Raw genomic sequence first — 21,306 nt, 5'->3', positions numbered from 1 at the left:
AACAGGGGGCCACAGCTGGAGGGGGGGGACTTAAAGTGGCACTGATCGTTTTCTTTATTACATAATAGGAGATCATTCCTGCCCACTGCAATAAGACTGTACAATAACTCACCTCTGGCAAAATCCATCACAGTACAATAACACTGTTGACTGTGTTTCTTGGTTTGTTTGTATACAATATATATAGATATATAATGTACTGTATATATATATATGTGTTGACTGTGTTTCTTGGTTTGTTTGTATATAATATATATAGATATATAATGTACTGTATATACTGTGCATTTTATATTTTATATTTATATTTTTTTACTGCTATTTACTGCTATTTTATTGCTTTTCTATTATTCTATTCTATTCTATTATTTTATTCTATTATTTCTATTATTATATTGTTCTATTCTATTCTATTATTTTATTCTATTATTTCTATTATTATCTTATTGCTTCTGTATGCTGCTGTAGCGAAAAAATGTCCCCTCGGGGATTAATAAAGTAAATACCTACCTACCTACCTAATCGGTGTCATTTTGAGCGTCCACGGAGGGTATCACCTGACTCTTTTATTCCTTTCATTTGGTAATTATGGTATGTCCTCTTCACATTTCCTGTTGAAGTACCCTTTCACACTTTCCTCAAAGGCTTCTGTTTTCAGTGGACAAGCTCAGTGTATGCAAATCAGACATTTGAGGCAATTGGGAATTGGACAAGTTCCCGTCTAGGGATGTCCCACGTGACCCCGGGAACTTTACTCTTCACCTGCTGTCAGAATATCGAAAAGTGACAACCTCATTTTTATGTACAGTCTTTTTCAATAGTTTAACCTTCAACACAGCTAGCCAGGCTAATTAGATGCCTTATTTGTGTGCAGAGCGAGTACATTATTACCTTTTCACCACAAACCCACAACTGTGTTGGAGCTCTGAAAAAGCTCACACTTTCATTGTGGGATATTAGTTTGATAAATGGTTTGCCAGGCCTTCAGGTGTATTCATCAGAGGTTGCAACTTTCCCACGTTCCAGTTTCCCGTGAGCACTGCAGCTAAAGTTAACTACTATTAACTAATGAAAAGTGAGCAGCTAAAGACCCAGAGATTTTTCTCAGCAGTTACTGGGGACTGAAAACGAAGCAAAGATGACATTAAATATTTAACTTACATTTGCCTGAAAGATGACTTCAAATTAATCCTAGCTTTGCTGACATCTGCTCAATTGTGCTATCGAAAATGTACTGCTAAGTGGGTGTTTGTAACTGTGTTTATGTGTGTGTGTGTGTGTGTGTGTGTGTGTGTGTGTGTGTGTGTGTGTGTGTGTGTGTGTGTGTGTGTGTGTGGAGGGGGGTTCAACAGCCCCAGGGCCCTATAACAGGTTGATCCAGCCATGCCTTGTCCCATCTTGAAATAAATTGGGAATTAGGTAGGTAGGTAGGTAGGTAGGTATTTACTTTATTAATCCCCGAGGGGAAATTTTTTTCGCTACAGCAGCATACAGAAGCAATAAGATAATAATAGAAATAATAGAATAAAATAATAGAATAGAATAGAATAGAATAATAGAAAAGCAATAAAATAGCAGTAAATAGCAGTAAAAAATATAAAATATAAAATGCACAGTATATACAGTACATTATATATCTATATATATTATATACAAACAAACCAAGAAACACAGTCAACATATATATATATATATACAGTACAGTATATATCTATATATATATTATATACAAACAAACCAAGAAACACAGTCAACAGTGTTATTGTACTGTGATGGATTTTGCCAGAGGTGAGTTATTGTACAGTCTTATTGCAGTGGGCAGGAATGATCTCCTGTTTCTGTCCTTGTGACAGCAGAGCTGGAGGAACCTTTTAGAGAAAGTGCTCCGCTGTCCCTGCAGCAGGTGGTTGAGAGGGTGGACAGGATTATCCAATATGGACAATAGTTTGTTCAGCGTCCTCCTCTCCACCACCTTTTCCAGGCTGTCCAGTTTGAGCAATTAAAGCAGTTCGTTCCTGAAAATACATTTAATTTTAAAGCCAATTCCTCACCATAGTGCGTCAGATAATGATTTTGACTTTAATCACACACAGCTGTTCTCGCAGATGAAGGAACTTAATAAGACTGCAAAGCACCTTATCTCTACCTTAGCAGAGATGTCATTTTCAATCATGTCAGCGACCCATTTTCCGCTCTCGCTTAGAAACTCTTATATATCACGCTGTAGGAGAGTTAGTATTCAGATGCTCCTCCAATGGAGCCTCACTAATGGTTGCAGTTCAACATGTACTTGGCATGAAAAGGGAGGGGATGTACAAAAAGGCCAGGCTTCAGAACATCTTTCAGAGAAGCATGAGGGGGGATTACCTATTATTAGAGTGGCCTAGTGGATTAAGTTGCTGGCTAATCTGATGTGTGGTTGGGTGTTTCCATGTTGTTTGTGGTTTCCTGTGCACAATTGGTGTAATCTTTAGTGAAAGCTCAAACTAAATGTAAAGCTGGCCGGCATGTAAATAAATGACCACAAATCAGCACAGTTGCAATATATTACGCGATGACGATGTTTCAGCACTCTTTTCAGTCTTATTATTCCATCTCATGTTATTGTTTTATAGCTGGTAAATTTGTATAAACTGCTTTTTGTGATATAGAAAACACCCAAAGGGGTGTGACCAATGTGTGACTGAGGGTGCGTTCAAGGTAGTCTGGTAGAGTAACAGCTGAGTGGGCCTTCCTCTTTAGTCCCTCATGCTAGTGGTGAGGTTAGTCTAATTTGAATGCCCTAGTTTGTGTGGGTTGTGACCACAGACTGTGGTTGCGAGGTAACTTTATCCTGCCACAGAAGAAGTACAGATAATGAATACACTTCATAATCTATGAAGCACTATTGTACTTCACAATAAAGATTTAATGTACTGAAACTAGACGAATTGGATTGGACAGTTGTGTTTACACATACAATGAATTTGACTCCCTGTATAGACAATAGTATAATTAATTGGGCATAAAAAAAATAATGTCTGTGCATCTCTTATTTATTCTGCGTAAAAATAATAAAATCAGTTCTGCTTGAGATCGCCTTTTCGTACTTGTCCCCAAACGTCTCATGAGTGCACGCCTCCTCTGCGTGGTTACGTCACTCTGTCCTGGTCTGTGATTGGCTGTTAGAGTGACACTCGCGATATCGATTGGTTGCGAAACCAAGTTGTTGAAACGGGAAGCTAAAAAAAAAAAAACATCTTGTCAACTGAAGCGCACGTCGCTGAGCTTCTGCTTCACACTGACCGCTTTCACCAAGCTAACGTTACGGTTGAAGAACTCGTCATATCTGGTCGCTACTGAAAAAAAAAAAAAAAAAAAACAGCAAAATGGGGTGTTTCTTTTCGAAGAAATCCAAAAGAAAGTCGTCAGAGAAAGAGGACCGTACGCCGACAACAACGACTGTCGAAACTCCGACCACCAGTAACGCGGTTCCCCTTGGCAACAACACCGACGAGGCACCGAAGCAGTACAGCTGGGACAAGAGAGAAAAGGTAAACGGAGCTCAAATAAAACACGCCGGTGCGTTTCTGTAAACGGAGTTGAGCTTTCCTCGGCTGTTCAGTCGTTTTCCAGGTAGCTAAATGTAGATTTAACACCTTTAACGTCACGTTTGTGTCACAAAACACCCACAGCTGGTCTCATTATTATGTACCGGAGCTTCAGTGACCCAGTTTTACCAACTAATTACGTTACCTAACGCCAATATCCGTATTTCTTAACTGATTCCCTGAGTGCTGCGGCAATGAAGGCAGACGAAGTTTAGTTGCTGAGATTCATTGAAACTCGCTGCGAAGTATAGTTTCATCTAATTAATTAGCTGTTGCCGTGGTAACCAGGGGGTGCACGCGAGCCTCATTAGAAGATGACAACATTGCTGAGTTTTTTTTTGTTTTGTTTTTTTTAGTTCAAAGCCTCGCTCTCCCTCTCTCACTTAGTTGCCCCATGTAGCCAGCGTTATCTCATTATGGGATTACTACACGACACCGGGGAGGTCGCTGCTCCACGCCCGGCCTCACTTAACGTCGCCTGCTCAGGCAATAAAGGCGTTAACTCGACCGCGGTTCAACTTCCGGTTTGACTTGTGAGGGTATTTCATCTTTAAATGTGGTGATGCAAGTCTGCATCATGAATCCGGTGGTAGAGCCCGGAAATAGACTGATAAAAGTCATGGAAAAGAACAGGCTCAAAATCAAATATGACTGATGTATTTAAACATGAAAGGAATAGTTATATATATATATGTCATTGGTGTTGAATTATTGTCACAGACATGTCAATACCGCTGAATGCACTGTGCAGCAGTTGTTATTGGATGTCAGTATCACAGGATTGGTTCAAACAAGGAACATCTGACTGTGATGATCATGACATTTTAGTTGACAAATAATTGTAATCCAAATAATGACACTTCAGTTGTCTTTATCTGTTCATTTTCTGCCACTATTGTAGTTCAATCCCAATGTACTTTAAAAAAAATAAACCTACATCCATCTTCTCCAAGGAAAAGAGCCATTTTGTGTGTGTAGTGTTTGGCTTTGCAACTAAATCCATGATGTTAATGTCAATAGATGTTAATTGAAATGAGCGTCGGCCCAATACTAGAAGTTAAGCACCTTGAGATGAACAGTCGGTGGCGTTATTTTTCACTCGTAGAGTTAGATCATAGCAGACGAAGGGGACGCAACGAGATGACGCCAGTCAAATCTGGAATGGTGGAAGATGCCATGGAAATAATATGAGATGTGACATTTCTGTTTCCTCCAGCTGTTTTCATACTGATGAATTGAAGCGATTTGAACAATTATGGAAAATGACTGCTGTCAGGTCAAATAACTGTGACCAGGCGATTATGTAATAATTGTGATCTGTGCACCTTCCAATGTATTGTTTGACTACTCATTTCCTCTCCTTTGTCTTATCACAGGTTGACCCCAAGGACTACATGCTAACAGGGCTCAAAGATGTCACGGTGGGCCGCCTGCCCGGCAAACTGAACGGGCAACAGTTTGTCATCCAGGAGTGTGAGAACTGCAACATCTATGTGTTCGACCACTCTGCGACCATCACCATCGATGACTGTGTCAATTGCCGCATTGTTCTCGGACCAATCAAGGGCAGTGTGTTTTTCAGGGACTGCAAAGACATCAAGTGCGTGGTGGCCTGTCAGCAGTTTCGCACACGGGATTGTAAAAAGATGGAGGTGTTCTTGTGCTGCGCAACTCAGCCCATCATCGAGTCGTCTACGGGGATGAAGTTCGGCTGCTTCCAGTACTACTACCCCGAGCTGGCTTTCCACTTCAAGGACGCCGGGCTCAGCATATTCAACAACAACTGGAGCAACATCCACGACTTCACGCCCGTGTCCGGGGAAAACAACTGGAGCTTGTTGCCAGAGGCTGCGGCAGTTCTGGATTTTGTTCCAGCACCGGACCCCGAGTCTGAGTTCAAGTCGGTTCGAATCTCCTCCGAATCCGCACGCAGCATCGTGCCTTTGACGAAGGGAGGGAGGCGCAAGGACAGTGAAGAGTCCTGCCTCTTTGTTTTCTTCGCCGGGGAGTACGCCACCGCAAATGCTCGCAAACTGATCGACGAGGTGAGTCAGAGTGCAAGTGAGTTTTGTTAGTTTGACAAAAGTGTTTTTGAAGTGTTAGTAAAAAAGAGGAAGTATTTCCTTCAGTCAGGTTTCAACTGTAGAACAAGTCAGCCCGCCCCTAGTTACAGAAGGAAAGAAAGTTCAACAAAGAATCATAATAAGGTTAAATAGTGAAGAAATCTTACCAAGCTTTAGTGTCCACTGCTGTTGAAGCAATGCAAAACATACCGACGCTGGTTATCTGCCAAATTAAATGAGTTGCAGGGAGTTGAAACTTTAATTACTGACCATTTAAAAAGTTGGTTGAAAATAGCTTGTCTTCTCTCTTGACAAATTTTAGAAACCACATGCATCAAAATACTTTTTTTCAGACACGCACTTCTTTTTTTTACCGAGAATACTGACATATATCATTACTCAGTAGTTTTACATGAATATTTAAAATCTTTTTTACATTTTCAAACTGCAATTTTTCCTAATAATATGATATTTTTTTTCCCCTTCACAAGACCTTGTAGAGTGATTTTGCCTGAATGCTTCTCCACCATGTGAAGCTGGCCGGCGTTGCCTCTTAAACATTCCAGTTATGTTTGTACTGTTGCTAAAAAATGCATTACTCCACCACATAAGCATGAGACCGGCTCCACATGTGGGAGAGTAAAGAAGTCTAGTTGCAAGAGACATCTTGACAGACCGTCTCTGTTGTGCGTAATGGACGGTCCTTTAAATGCTTCGTGGTTCACTGCTAACCTTCAATGGTTATTATTTCACTTTTTTTCCATCTATTTTCACAGGTGACAGCTAAAAGTTTTGTGCTGATCCAGACGAAGGAAGTGTCAATGCGACCTGAAGATGTGAAGAGAGTGTTTCAGAATAGCGCAGATGATCTTGTGGAGTGGATTACCAAAGGTAACTTTCTTTTTTTTTAAGCATTTGTTTGTTTGTTTGTTTTGTTGTTCCAATATACCGGCTGCATAGGAACTCAGCCAGGTATGTAAGAACTTATCTTATAAAGCTGTTTCAGAAACCAAACAGTTAACACATGTACCACTGAGAGAAAGTATAAAGCCGTGGTGTTCATTTTACAAGAGAGCAGAGTGAAAGAAGCTGTCTGTGTCTTAAAATGCTTCAAAAGGTTGAGGGAGTCCGTTTCCTATATTCCAGTAAAAATAACTACTACTTATTATATTAAAACGTCCATCTGTCCTATTTCTTTTGGATTTCTTCTGCCACCCAGATATGTAAAGTAACTTTCTTCCCTCTCATGCCACAGCGTGCCACTGTTTTATGGAGTTTTTTTTAGACACTATAAATCCATTTTGGTCAACACACTCACAGGATTTTTATTATGACAACTCTGCTGACTGCTAGTTTTTCAGTGTCGATCTGGCACATGTTGCAGAAATCAGCAGAATCCGCTCTCAAAACTGGTAGTGAATAACTCAAGAGCTTAATTTGAGTAGAAAGTAGTTAATGTTCTCTCACATGAGTGTGTGTGGACGTAACAGGATGTTACACTGAGCAGGGAGACCTGTACTGATCTGTAGTTTGAATAAGCTGATACAGGAGTTTGGATAATTGGTGCACTGACAGATTGTGACCTTAATAATTTTACTACTAAAGGTTCAGTCATTGCCCTCGAGCTGAACGGCGACGGAGTTGTGGAAGCCTGCAAAAACATTGCCAATGACGTGTTCAGCGGGACCAAGGTAATTCTATTAAACTCATCACATGTTGGCCTATCACAGATATATCAGTATCGGCATGTTATCTTTGATATCGTTGTCGTCAGTGTTTGATCACTACAAACTATTTGATACATTAATTTTGTATATTTTTTACTCCCTAATATCGGTATCGGCATAAAATTCCAGTATCGTTCCAAGCTCTTGTCTTTTGATAGGTTTGCACAGATATGCTCACTTTCTCATTAAAATATAATCCCAAACATTACAATATGTTTTGTTTCCACAGGTTTTTGTCTCTGATAACAAGAACACATCCTCCCGAGACGTGGACAGCTTCTTCAACTTTGCTGACATGCAGATGGGCTTGTAAACTCTTACACGTCAGAACAAACTGCCTGAACGGATGAAGATTTTTCTATCCCGGCCCCCCACCTGCCGTCCAGCTCGGCCTAAACACGAGTAATGATTATTTGCCTCTTTTCGTCCTTAAAAAGTAGGAAGCAAAACATTGAGGACTGTCTCATAAAGCCTTGAATAGAACAATTCAGTTCCACCAACCATGAGTCTGCAGACTAAATCACCCTATCATTCAGAAACATTGGCTGTAAACCACTAATGAATTGGTTGCTAAGAGTGCTGTGAATATTTATATTTCTATGAATGTATTTGGTCATTTTCTTGCTTTTATCCATTGTGAATGTAGCATCTTGCTGTAACTGCAATTCCATTTTTTATTTAAAGTGTTGCTTCTCATTACTGTCAGAAACCGTCATCGCAGTGAAAAAAAACAAGCACAAGAATGCCTGAGGGAAAAATTTGTATTTTACTTTCAAGAATTTATTTGTGTGTGTGGTTTTAGAATCAGGGACTCAGTTTAAAATGTGTATATTTGAAAGATGCTGTGTAGGTGAAGACTGTATGTTTGTTGATATTTGTTAGGCCAAAGCCAGATTGTGAAATGTTGAGTTTATCTTGCTGTCGTCAGATTAACTGATCTGTTTATGGCTAGCTTTTTGATGTAGGCACTCCATGTGATCATCTTTTTTTTTTATTTTTGTAATATTTGTTTTATATTCTGTGCTGAATGTTTTTGTATAGAAAACAAATTAATGACCTTCAATATAATTTTTTAGCATGTGACATCATTTTGTATTCAAAGATTAAGATCACTGAAAGAACGCTGCATGAAAGTTGTTGGATGCTGACAAACAATTTATAATCACTGTATAATAAACGATCTATCCTCCTGAGTTAGAAACATTCCTGTAGTTACTATCATCAGCACACGCACTCGGTTTTAAAGCTGACATTTACAAAAACGGAATATATTTTAAGATAAACAGGCAACAGGCTCAAGGGAAGTATTCAGCTTCTCTCTGTGACCTGATCAACTTGTCCTTTTTTGTAAAGAGCTGCTAGAGTTCAGTTTAAAGAGTTATTTTGATCAGATGGAAAATACAAATACGCCTGTGTCTGATTGTTAAAGTGTCTCAGCTGTTTAATAATAACCCTCATCAAATCAGCGAGCTGTTTCCCATGGTCTTAGAGGAACACATTACTTAAATGGGAGTGAGTGTTACTTTATTCCTCCTGAACAGATCATTTCTCATCAGAGTGAATCATGTTGAATTCATTTGGGGGAGTTTGTTGAAAATGTGCTATCTTCCTCTGAATCACAGTTTGCAGCGTTCGCTTCAGTTATTTCACTTCCACCTACTTAAAGAGAATTATTCAGTTCATCATTAATGGTTCCAGTTAATGGTTAACGTCTTCACTTCACCCAGTTGGACTTGTCACTAATTCATCCACCAGTAACAAAAGGCATGCAGCACATTGCAGATATTGTTGAATCTGAATTAATTCTGATATATCCAACAATTTTATACAGTTGCCTTTAAGACAGAAATATGTCGGGATTTCATGTGATGTACTTTTGTATTTGTAAAGTTTTTGTACTTGATCACAGTTTTTTGTAGAGCATTTTGTCTTTATGAATGCACATTTGTCAGTCATCTGTTGTTTCTACACTTAAATGACTTCCTGTCTTTATAAAATGGCAGAGTCACATTAAAAGCGGTAGAAGGTCATATTTTTTGTGAAGTGTGGTTTATTTGATATAAGCGTGTGATTACTGTTCAAGACTCGGTTGTTGTCCTTGTGTCTGTGCTGTGTGCGTAAAGGTTAACGCCAATGGAAAAAAAAAAAAAAAATCGAGCGCACCCGGGCTGGAGGGAACCTGGCGGGGTTTAGGACCCGGCGGGACGCGCGGTACAATAGAGCTGTTGTGTCGTGTTGGTGGACAGATTGCTGCCTTGGAGATTCCCAGTGTGTGGTGGTGGTGGTGGTGGGATACTAAAAAAAAAAACCCCTCAAATCAATCCGGACCTACAACCAGAGCCCCTGTTTCTACCAGCAGATGTCTCTAAGGTGTGTCTGCGCGTGCACGTGGGCGGAATAAAGCGGACAGCAGCGCGTGGAGTGAAGGTAAGGTGGGAGGAATGTGAACAATATGCTCGTGTGTTCAGTGGGACTCAGTGTGCCAGGATTTGCCCTGGATGGTTTAACCAGGCCACGGGGCCTGCTCCCTGCCTGCCTGCTGCTGCTTTTTTTTTTTAGGTCTATTTCCGCTTCTTTTTTTTTTACTACATAAACATTAGCGACTATTAGGCGACAATATTCCTGATAACTTACGTTTCTGTATCATGAATACTTACCCAGCTGAGCCATACAAATATTCGCCTTAATGGCTCTAGGAAGTGACATCTTTGTATGACGGTGGCGCCCATGTTTGATTTCCCAGCCTGTGGTGGCGCAGCCTGCAGCGGGCCTGTGCGTGTGTTTGGCGCCAATACTTCTCTTTGGGAATCTACAATGGTTGTTTGTGGTATGAATTTAATACAAAAATTTAAAAAAAAAAACGTCTGGCGTACTTGGAGCGCAGTAAACTAACAACTTGCACCCAGACGTGACATTTGTTGACGATACAATATGGGAGGAGGGAAATGTAAATAAGGTGGCGACAGCGATTTGGTCATTGTTTCCTGTTGGGTCAGAAACGTCACACAAGATGTGATGTCATATCCGTACCTAGTCCCAGCCTGCAGCTCCCCACCACTTTATACTGTATGTGCACGTGGGCGGGCAGCGGTGGGACATGGACCACAGACCGGACGGACATGTGACACTGAACCCTGCGACCCACCAGGCTCTGTGAGCTGCAGTGTTGGTTCTGTTCAGGGATGAGAAGTGGAGTTTGGGCAAAAAATATCAAGGTGGGCCTCAAAATCCGATGGCTCACAGATTTCAGTGTAATGCTCATATTAGTGGCGAGGAAAGATGGAGTACCATCATAAAAACCACAAGCAGTGTTGGTCTGCAGTAACTCTTGTCTGTAGCTGTGATACAAGAAAACAACTGCTTGTTGGATGTAGAAGATGGTGAAACATTCCCAACTCGGTTTGTAGTTTTTAAAACAGCACACAAAAGAGTATGTGCATGAAGCTATTTAATTATTTTCTTAGTTCAATACAGAGTTTTTAAGTAGGTTTTTGGAGGGCTTGGTGGCTGTGTTACCGATGGCCAGTTATTTGACTCAAAACAATGCATTTTCTCGTAATCTTGCACTATTATCACTCCAATAATTATTTGAAAATCAATCTCTGCCATAAAATTAATAAATCAGCAAGTACTATTAAAAGAAAGCTCATAGGTGAAGCATCAAAGTGGTTTTTTTTTTTTTCACAGCGTATAAGCCATTATAGCTTATAGCTAAGTGTTATAAGTCCAACTCACATTGCTTTTTGTTAAAGACTAACAGTTCAAAATCCAAAGATATTCAGTTAGCAGTGATATAAATCATAGACGTGTATGAAATCCACACATCTGAGAGGCTGGAACCAGTAAATATTTAACATTTTTTTTTCATTAAAAATGAATTATGAGTAACCCATCATTTAAACAGATGCGGGTTTAATTTGTTGGTTGTTGAACTATTCACTGAGTCTGAGGTCTTGAGTGACTGAACACAAAGTTTTCAGTGTTCAGAGATGGAAACACTTCCTGGATGTCATTAACAGATGTTGGGCTGTTTGAGTGCTATGCTGTTCTTTGTGTTGAAGAGGAGAACACACTTTTATCTGTAGTTTGGGTCGTTGTGACTCGTTACAAAACTGCTGGTTTGTTGGCGTTAGTATGTTTCCCTCCACTATGGTATGGAGAGGAACTGGCTTGGTGCCTTCTCCTCCTCCGACCCCTCCTGTCCTCGTGGGGAATGCGAGGCATGTCCTGTCTGTTGAAACAGCGTTCTGTATTTGGGGGCGACTCGGTGAGTCCTCCACTATTTTGAAACCTAAATGAGTCGTCACAGTGGTTCAGTAGGCTAAAGGCTCCCACTGTGGACCTGTGCTGTCTGTCCTCTTTCACTTCCTTCTCATTGAAAGACAAATAGGATATAAAAATGTGAAAACGAAGGATTTAGCGACTGATTTTGTTAGAAGCTTAAAATACAGGATGTTCCACAGTGCGTTTTAGACTAAATGCTAATATTTAGCAAAAAGGGGACATGAACTTAAATATTTTAGTTTATTGCATGTAGACTAAACAGTTTTTTGCTTATATGACTGACATACATTTCTTTTTTTTGCAGATATGAAACAAACTGGTTAAAGGTATATCTGAAGAATCTACTAGCATGCTTTTCAATGTGAAATTTATGGTGAGTAACTACTTTGTGTAAAAATAATTATTAATTTTGTTTATAATTTGAACAACAAGTCCCTCTGTTATTCAGTCTTAAAATCATTTGTAATTCTTATTTTCTGCAGGATGTTACAGGATGAAACGTCTCAGGTTGTCCAGCAGCAGCGACAGTTCTGACAATGAGAGTGAGTCATCTGTCAGAGACACCGGACTGTGTTTCATTTTCTCTGCTGCTCTTTTTTTTTAATTTTTTTTTATTATTATTATTATTCACACTCTCGGTTTCTTCCTTTAGGTCCTTCAACCTCCTTCTGCTCCTCTAACAAGTATGGCAGTAAACTTGGAACCCCCGCCTCCAACCCAAAGAAGCCAGCTGAGGTAGGAGCCGTCCTTCACCATCAGACGCTGATGTTAAATATCAGAGACCAGTGTCTGACTCCCTGCGTCTCCCCGGCCGCCCCTCTTTCCCCGCAGGTGTTTAGAAAAGACCTGATCAGTGCCATGAAGCTACCTGACTCCCACCATGTCTCCCCAGAGGACTACTACCTGCTGGCAGACACCTGGAAGCAGGAGTGGGAGAAGGGGGTCCAGGTACCGGCGAGTCCAGACACCATCCCCGAGCCGTCAGTCAGGTGAGCCTGTCCGATTCCCAGAGGTCCGTCTGTGGACAAACCAGTCTAAAAGTGTGACTCGCAGCCTTGTTTTAAAGAGCCTCACAGTACTGACAGGTTTTTTTTGTGTGTCCTCTGTGTTCAGGATTATTGCAGAGAAGCCCAAGGAAGTGCTTTACACCCACCAGAGGAAGTACATCCAGTGCTCGGGCCAGGAGTCCACAGAACCAGGTTACGTCAACATCAAAGAGCTGGCGGAGGCCATGTGTCGCTACGACCTGGACGACGTGGACCTCTACTGGCTGCACGCACTCAACCGACAGCTGGACCGCATGGGTGAGGAGCAGGATTGTAGAGGGACAGTCCACCATCACGTTCACATTGTTCCAGCCCAGTGATGTTGCACAGTGTAGTCAGTATCTACAGACATGACTGATGATGTCCCGACAGAGTCTGCTGGGGTTTTTCTCTAACCATGTGGGGCCGTTGTCCTGTTTTCATCCTCCAGGGGAGACGCTCATAGACGAGCTGACGATGGAGCGAGCCATGGAGGCCCTGGAGAGGCAGTGCCATGACAACATGAACCACGCCATCGAGACGGTGGAAGGTCTGGGGATTGAGTACGACGAGGACGTGATCTGCGACGTGTGCCGCTCCCCCGACAGCGAAGAAGGGAACGACATGGTGTTCTGCGACAAGTGCAACATCTGTGTGCACCAGGTAGACGTCATCCGTGTGCTGCTCTGATCACACAGGCAGCTCACGAGTTAGTCCATCAATTAAAAGTAAAAGCACACGAGACAGCAGAGGTGTCACTTGTAAGGCCAAGTAACTATCTGATGATTGAAGGTTATAATTTTGATCAAATCCAACTCTTCTTGGATAATTTTGCGTCTTTCCAACAGTTGAGTGATTCTGATGTATTTCATATCTCTCGGCTGAATACTTCATGATTATTTTTTGTTAAATGAGACTTTCTGTCTCCACATTTGACTGTGTATTTCTAAATTGTGTTGCCACCAATTGCACTAGTTACACATTGGCGGTGTATCAAATAGCCTACTTGCTATTCTGAGTGCATACAAAATGTGTTGAAAAGTTCGGTAACATGCAGCGCACAATGAGTTCCCACATGGCGTTCTCATAATGGTCAAAACAGTAAGTGTGAAACTCTGGATGCTTCTCACCCGCAGTAGTCGCCATCTTGACTATGTAGCAGTAAGGAAGGGAACAACAATTGATTTTCAAACATGTAAAATTGGGGGCCAAGGAAGCCGCAGCTGTTGGGACGTACACCACACTGGAAGCTGTACATGCCACAAAAAAGTGTTTATTTTTCACTAAGTACTACTATACTGTTGTAGGAGGATTAAAGCCATCAGTTGGTTTATTGTGTGCATTCTCATTTGGAATAAAATGACCAAACAAAGCAGCAGATATGTTGGCAGGTGATCATCATCATTCAAATGTTGAATGCTTCCTTTTGAAATATACACACTGCAACTAAGTGAACCTGCATGTGGTGTGCTATGTGTAAGTGTGCCAGTAGAAATATGTAAACTGAGGCCCAGCAACTGACTTTCTTTTAAGTTTTACTCGGTCACACGCAGTCAGTATGCTTCATCCTGCTGCTCCCCCCGCAGGCCTGTTACGGCATCGTCAAAGTACCTGTTGGAAACTGGCTGTGCAGGACCTGCGTCCTCGGCATCGACCCACAGTGCCTGCTGTGTCCCCAGAAGGGCGGCGCCATGAAGGCGACACGTGCCGGCACCAAGTGGGCACATGTAAGCTGCGCGCTGTGGATACCAGAGGTAAATAATCAGTTTATCCTCCGTTTGATCTTAATCTCTTTACATCATTCTGCCGTACGTGTGACGTAACTTCTCATCATGCTGTGAACGTTACGATTGTGTAGGTGAGCATTGCCTGTCCTGAGAGGATGGAGCCCATCACCAAAGTCTCCCACATCCCACCCAGTCGCTGGTCTCTCATCTGCAGTCTGTGTAAACTGAAGACGGGCGCGTGTATCCAGGTGAGTGTTGGTCAAAAACACTAGGAGGGTTGTTAATTTTATAACGACTACATTAATGCAATTTTAACTTTCGATTGTTCTTCTTAGCTAAATATGTTTATCTTTTAAATTAAACCTCCAATCCACACCTGCAGTCATCAGTGCCCTGAGACCGAGTTGCACTCTGTCATTCAGGTTTCCCAAGCACTCACCTGCCTGTTCTGTCGGCTACCTGACTTTATCTTCATACCTGGCATATAGAGATGAGACTGGTGTCAATCAGCATTTCCTAAAATGTTGAACTATTTCTTAAAAGTACTGTTCAAGTCCATCAGGGTTACAAAAAACTATGAACTATGTCACTGTCTTTTTTTCCTATGCAGCACTAATAAGCAGAATACTGGTTATCCTGTTAAAACATTTTTTTTTATCAATAATGTAACTGTTTCAATTACTTCATCAAAGTTATGTACATTAGTAGATTTGATTACTTTTTGATTATTTTTCTAACAAATGTTTTAAACTGGGTGATGAAGCAGAAAAGTCCTAAAATATCAATTTAACCAAGGCCGTGTAATCCTTTATTAATATCTGTATCTACTGGACGGAGCCAAATATAGAGCTGAATTACATCTGGAACACACATAGATGATATGGTGGGCCAAGAGGAACTTTATTTTATGTAACTTATCGTGGTTACATTAACTTATTTGTACAGATGTTCCCTCAGGTGTAACATCGAGCATTTCAATGACAACATCATTTTCACAGCTGGTAAACGAGCTTTATACTGTACAGTAAAGTTTCAGTCTTTTTCAGATTTTACAATGAAAATATTATTGAATTTCCAGCAGTGAAAGACGTTCTTGTCCAACAACATGACCAATGACCCTTGTGTTGACTAGAGCAATGCACAATGATTTGATCGGCAGACAGACCAGAGATGGTGCAAATTCAAACAAGAGAACCAATCAAAAACAAGTCTCAAAATTTAAGAACATACTGTCGAATAACTAGTTACTCTCTTTAAATCATGTAAATGTAAGGTTTTTTTCTAAAAAAAAGTTTGCTTTCTGTAAAATGTGTAAATTCTTAAAGCTGCTCCTCCAGTAATCTTGTTTGCTCCAGTAAGTGAGTTGTAGTCCATGTAAACGTCATGTCTGTTTCTTCCCCCTCTGCTCGCAGTGTTCGGTAAAGAACTGCACCACTCCCTTCCACGTGACGTGTGCCTTTGAGCACAGCCTGGAGATGAAGACCATCCTGGATGAAGGGGATGAAGTAAAGTTCAAGTCTTACTGCCTGAAGCACAGCAAGTCTAAATCTGGGGAGGCTGGCCTGAGCCCAGCTCGCTCTAAGCCCTCCGGTGAGGCGGGCAAGGTGGGCCAGCGGGCACAGAGGCTGCAGGAGCTGGAGGAGGAGTTCTACACTCTAATCCAGCCGGAGGAGCTGGCTCAGTTCCTCGGGCTCTCGGAGCGTCTGGTGGACTTCATCTATCAGTACTGGAAGCTGAAGAGGAAGGCCAACTTCAACAAAGCTCTGCTGCCCCCTAAAGAGGAGGAGGAGAACCTGGTGCTGCAGCCGCAGGAGGACAGCATCCACACACGCATGCGGATGTTCATGCACCTGCGACAGGATTTGGAGAGGGTGGGTGCTCATTATACTGCAATATGGAAGTGTTTAATGCTGAGTCTGTATTTCAGGCTACAGAGCGTTCCTCGGTGCACACTGCTCTTTTGAATATAATTATCTTCATTTTATAGAGCCACACGGTTTGTTTTACAATTCACATTTTGGTCACTTATCACAGAATTCATATTGATTGTAGTCAATACGTGCAGTTTAATGGTCAATGAGTTGTTGTTTTTTATATAACATATTTTAATTGATAATATTGATAAAATATACAATCTTGACCCTTTGTCTGGCTTTGGCCCACGTATTTAAAAAAAAACAACAAAAAAAACACTTTTAGGTTAGTGTTGAGACTTTAGAGAATTTCCTCAGTCGAGGTCTCGTGTCACAAATGTCATTTTCTTTTGTATTTTTTTGTTTTACAACATATTGAAATCTCACTGATCCACACACGAGCTGAAAAGCTGCAGCAGAGTCTGGAGAGCTTGTCAAGGCAGAGAAAGTCTTGAAGACACCTGCTGCAGTCTACGAGAGAGCTGCCACTTGGGATACGATTGTTTTAAGAGGAAGTTTTAAACAAAATGTAATAATATATTGTGTCATGCTGCCTATATAATTTGTGATGCTTTCCTTATGGTGCAGGTGAGGAATCTGTGTTACATGGTGAGTCGGCGGGAGAAGCTGAAGCTGTTGCAGAGTAAAGCCCAGGAACAGATGTTCAACCTGCATGTGAAGCTCATCAACCAAGAGCAGTCTGCCGGTGAGCACAAATTTAAAGTAATCAACATTATTTCAGTGATTTTTTTTTTGTTTTTCTTAATTAAAAGTTCCATATTGTAGAAAAGGAGATTTCCATTTCTTTTTGGATTATAAAGCAGATCTATGTGCTGTAGAAATACAGTTTAATTATCAAACCGCTCAGTCCACACAGCTTGTATTCAGCAACTGGGTTTGAAAACGAGCCAGTTGGTCTTCTGTAAGTTGGAGAAGTCGCAACCAAACGGTCAATACATCCAACCTGAACCCTCAGCATGGCCCATCCTCCAAACTTTTATGCGAAAGACCAACCGCTCATTCTTCGTGGAGCTTGCAAGATACAAGATTGAAGAAAATGTCGAGGAAACACTGCACAGTCGTTGGACGTCAGGAAAAAAATGTGTCATTTCACATCCTTTCATAGAGAAAGTTGGAGATGAGGAGATGGTTTTTGGTACTTTAAACTGCAAAAACATCTTTCTATGGACCACAAGAAGTGTAAAATGTGGGTCCTGTAAGATTCCTTTACTTGATAAATATTGGCTAGATCTTGAACTTGTTTGTCTTCCTTCCTCCGAAGGTCTTCCTGTTTCGTTCCCAGTGGAGAGTATCCTGTTCCGTCCTCCTCCCAGGATTACTCTGAAGCTGAAAATGCCCAAAGCTTTGAGTCTTGGAAATGGAAATCCCAGTACCAAATCCGTCAATGGGCCGCTGTGCCTGGACAACAGCGTGAATGTCACTGAACATGCTGGTGAAGGGCTGGGCCAAGGCAAACCTCAGCTGCACGGCCGCGGTCTGAGAGAGGAGCGCTCCAACGGCCGACTGTCTTCCTCAAGCCACCCGAGCGGCACAACGCTACCTATTAAACCAACCGGCAAACCTTTAGCATTGCACGCTGCGCTCCACGGCCATTCATCCAACAGCAACGGCAAACTGGACCAGGACAGAGCCTGTATGGCCAAATCTAACGGCCTCTCAGAGAAGCTCGTGGCTCAGAAGGACAGCTCTTGCCAGACGCAGAGTGACCGGGACGCTTCAAACGAGACTTTGGACAAGAGCAGCTTTCGCAAGTCTGCCATGGAGCACTTTGGCAGGTCCTTCAAAGAGGCCACCATTAACTTAGTACGGACCACAGAGGACCTGCGGGCCTCTGACAAACTGTCCCGAAAGGGCTCAGCCAAAGAGAGGCTGTGGGCCAAACCTGTGTCCGAACACAAGGTGAAAAGCGCGCGATCCTACCAGGACAGCGACGGATACTGTCCCGACCTGGAGCTCAGCGACTCCGAGCCGGAGGCCAAAGGGAGACGCAGGCGGCAGGTCGGGCTGCCGCAGCCGGACGCTCCGAGGAAAGGGAAGCAGTCGCTGGGCTCCAGACACGCCATGCAAAGGTGACGGCTGTTTGTTGCCTCCTGGCCGAGTAACAGGCCGTCTCTAAACACATCTCTATCAGGGACCAGACCGAGCCGCGGTGCTGGCGGTGCTGCGTACATGAAGCAGAGGACACAGAAGGAAGCAGGAAGTGAAAGTACATCACTCAGCGGGAGTTATTGAAGAAGCATCATCCTGTGTTGGTTTGAGAGGAACAAAAATGTCTTCTGAGATTATCATGCTTGCCTTTCACGTGGCTAAAAATTATAATTGTATTCCGCACAACTTCGTCCTGTTCCCCTACACGCAGGTTCAATTTGCCTTTGACTAAAACTGATGTACATAAGATGGGTGAATTGGGATCATGTAAATAATGTGTAACTGAAACTTTATTGACACTTGGATGTCAATGTGGTCAGAAATGAAAACTGACATGCCAGATGGAAAGTTTGTAGGGATCTCCAGCATCTGCTTCACTCGTTTCTTGCACATTATCTGTTACAGCTGACCTGGTTTCCCCCACAGGTGATGAAGTCCACGAAGTCACTGTTGAAAACACAAATGCCTTTTGTGTGTAGAAATGCGTCCCAATCTTTGTATCTTTAGTTTTGCTGAGACAACCGTTCAGTTTGTGTCTTAAAGTGGGAGGAAGTGTGTAAGAAAGTAAACTTACATTCCATGATGTGTCCTTCAGTCCTGGATGCATGAAGCAAAAACTGAGTATCGCTGTGTGATCGATGGCCGTCAGATTGTCTTTATTTCTGATCTCAGATCATCACATGATCAGCCTTCATCATCACAAACTTTAGATTGTGAAAAGGAGCTGTGAGACGTGCATATTTGCAGTCTTTATTGTTATGTCCCCGATTTGATAATAAACACTGCGGCATGAGCGGCTCAGTAGAGCTGCATATTGTTATTTTTTTATACAGATGTCAAGTCAATACTTTTTAGTGATACCTTATTTTTCTGAACTCATTTTACCACAAAGCCTCCATTTTGTTTACCAGTAAAGTAAAAAGTGTCAAAAGCATCAGTGTTTAATGGTGTTCAATGTTTAGACCAATAGATGCAAACAGAAGTGGCATCCACGTCCTTCTGAAGACAACGCTACGCCATCCGTAAACGTGAAACATGGCTTTCACCTTTGACCCACATCATGATAATCAGTTTACAAATACACACCGAGGACAATTTCATTTTGTTCCGTTGGCCTTTTTCACCTCTAATTATGCTGTTTACGTCTGCAAGCAGCCGGCAACAAAGACTGTTGTCACAACTACATTTATCAACTACAGACAGTCCTGCACACAGTGCTGTATGTAGGTCATATTTCAGTCACTGAAGTGGATTGTGATTTGCAAATACAGGAGCCCGCTTTAACACTAACACGTTCACAAACACACAAAAAGGACCTACATATGCATTTTCTCTTGCTGCGTTGTTTTTCTCATTTGGAAAGTACATTTTTGAATAAATCCTTAAAATGAATGACGGTCTGCTTTGTAGATGAATTTTATGCAAGAAAATGAACCTCCAATTATACCTGCAAGCTGCAAAAACTGAGTGTGTTTGCACAGACAGAAATAATTAGTTTGAAGGAAAAAAAGGATGAATGCTAACATATAGTCAGATAGATAGCTTTGTATCAATTATTTGAAAGGAAAGCTAGATGGCAGCATTGCCACACTTATCAACTACAGACAGTCCTGCACACAGTGCTGTATGTAGGTCATATTTAGTAAATGTGTAGAAAAGCAAAGGTGTAACTAATAACATTAAATAATAATGCCGCTGTTCAGTTTTGGTGTGTCAGAGTGCCAGTTCGTACAAGACCAGGTCCTTGTGATTCACCAAACTGAATTAAATACTGTCAGAATTTATGTTATTAATTAGGTTTGTATTATCACTGATGATGTGTTAAAAATATCTGCTGTAAAAAAGGCATTTAGAAGTGGAGAGAGAAAACGTCTGGTGTGGATTAATGGGAAGTCGTGGAGGTTGAGTGTTAGAGCAGTTCGTCTGCTTTGCTTCACCACACTGGTTAGTGCTGTTTCAGGGTTTATAAACCTGCTGAGGAGGCTGAGAAAAACCTGAGCAACCAAACAGACAACTTCTTCCATTTCCTCCCCAGGAGCCAATCCTAGTGCAAAGGTCAACCTCTAGTACAGCGAAAGGTTCTGTTTCAACACTTACCAGTTAAATCCAAGCCCTTGCAAAGAAAACAGCATTTGATAAATCGTGATATTCGACGTCTTAAATCTGACTGTAGGAAAACAGGTCTTCGGGTACACTATGTGGCGATGAGGGAGTTGATTGTTCATTACAATAACGGTTAAAAATGCTAGATCACAATATTTCTCCAAACTTATCTCTGCCCATCAACATAACCCAAGGTTTTTATTCAGCACTGTTGACCGGCTTTTAAATCTAACTCCTCCCGGTGCCTCTGCTGAAAGAGATGCTGACTGTGAAAAGTTTTATCTTATTTTATTGATAAAGTTGAGTCAATCAGAGCCACTATTATCCCTGTTATCCATTTTTAACAGTTCCCTATCCACCGGCTGTGTCCCAGACTATTTCAAAGTTGCTTGTGTGCAACCTCTTTTTAAAAAAAAAACAGGCCAAGATACCAATCTCCCGCAGAACTACAGGCTGATCTCCAAGTTGCTTTTTATCTGAACATTTTTTGAAAAATAAGTATCCAAGTTTTTGCTTTTAGCAGTGGAAAACAATAACACTTTTGGAAAATTTCTAGTCCGTCTTCCGAAAACACCAAAGCACTGAAACTGTCCTTCTGAGGGTCACCAATGACCTTTTAAATGGCCAATGACCTTTTAATGGCTAAATCCTTGTTCTTTTAGACCTCAGTTCAGCTTTCGACAGTCAACCACTGTATTCTTTTCG

General features: G+C 41.6%; 2 protein-coding genes across 2 annotated transcripts; both read left to right on the top strand.

The window, feature by feature from the left end:
- The first annotated feature begins 3,218 nt into the window (after window positions 1–3,218).
- Window positions 3,219–8,573, top strand: rp2 (RP2 activator of ARL3 GTPase). Its single transcript, XM_069150805.1, has 5 exons — window positions 3,219–3,533; window positions 4,967–5,635; window positions 6,430–6,544; window positions 7,259–7,344; window positions 7,610–8,573. Exons 1-5 carry the CDS (start codon window positions 3,369–3,371, stop codon window positions 7,691–7,693), a joined length of 1,119 nt encoding a protein of 372 aa, XP_069006906.1. The 5' UTR covers window positions 3,219–3,368; the 3' UTR covers window positions 7,694–8,573.
- A 1,065-nt stretch (window positions 8,574–9,638) lies between these two features.
- On the top strand, window positions 9,639–19,884 carry jade3 (jade family PHD finger 3). Its single transcript, XM_069150804.1, has 12 exons — window positions 9,639–9,807; window positions 11,969–12,037; window positions 12,147–12,206; window positions 12,317–12,399; window positions 12,496–12,653; window positions 12,778–12,968; window positions 13,141–13,352; window positions 14,276–14,443; window positions 14,548–14,664; window positions 15,829–16,287; window positions 16,918–17,035; window positions 17,612–19,884. The coding sequence occupies exons 3-12, from the start codon at window positions 12,158–12,160 to the stop codon at window positions 18,421–18,423; spliced, it is 2,367 nt and encodes a 788-aa protein (XP_069006905.1). The 5' UTR covers window positions 9,639–9,807; window positions 11,969–12,037; window positions 12,147–12,157; the 3' UTR covers window positions 18,424–19,884.
- Window positions 19,885–21,306: the final 1,422 nt, after the last annotated feature.

The sequence above is a fragment of the Embiotoca jacksoni genome, unplaced genomic scaffold (assembly GCF_022577435.1).
Source record: "Embiotoca jacksoni isolate LCO1_2020_lvr unplaced genomic scaffold, fEmbJac1.0.p SCAF_16, whole genome shotgun sequence".
NCBI classification, from domain to species: domain Eukaryota; kingdom Metazoa; phylum Chordata; class Actinopteri; family Embiotocidae; genus Embiotoca; species Embiotoca jacksoni.
This window is presented reverse-complemented; position numbering and strand designations above follow the sequence as displayed.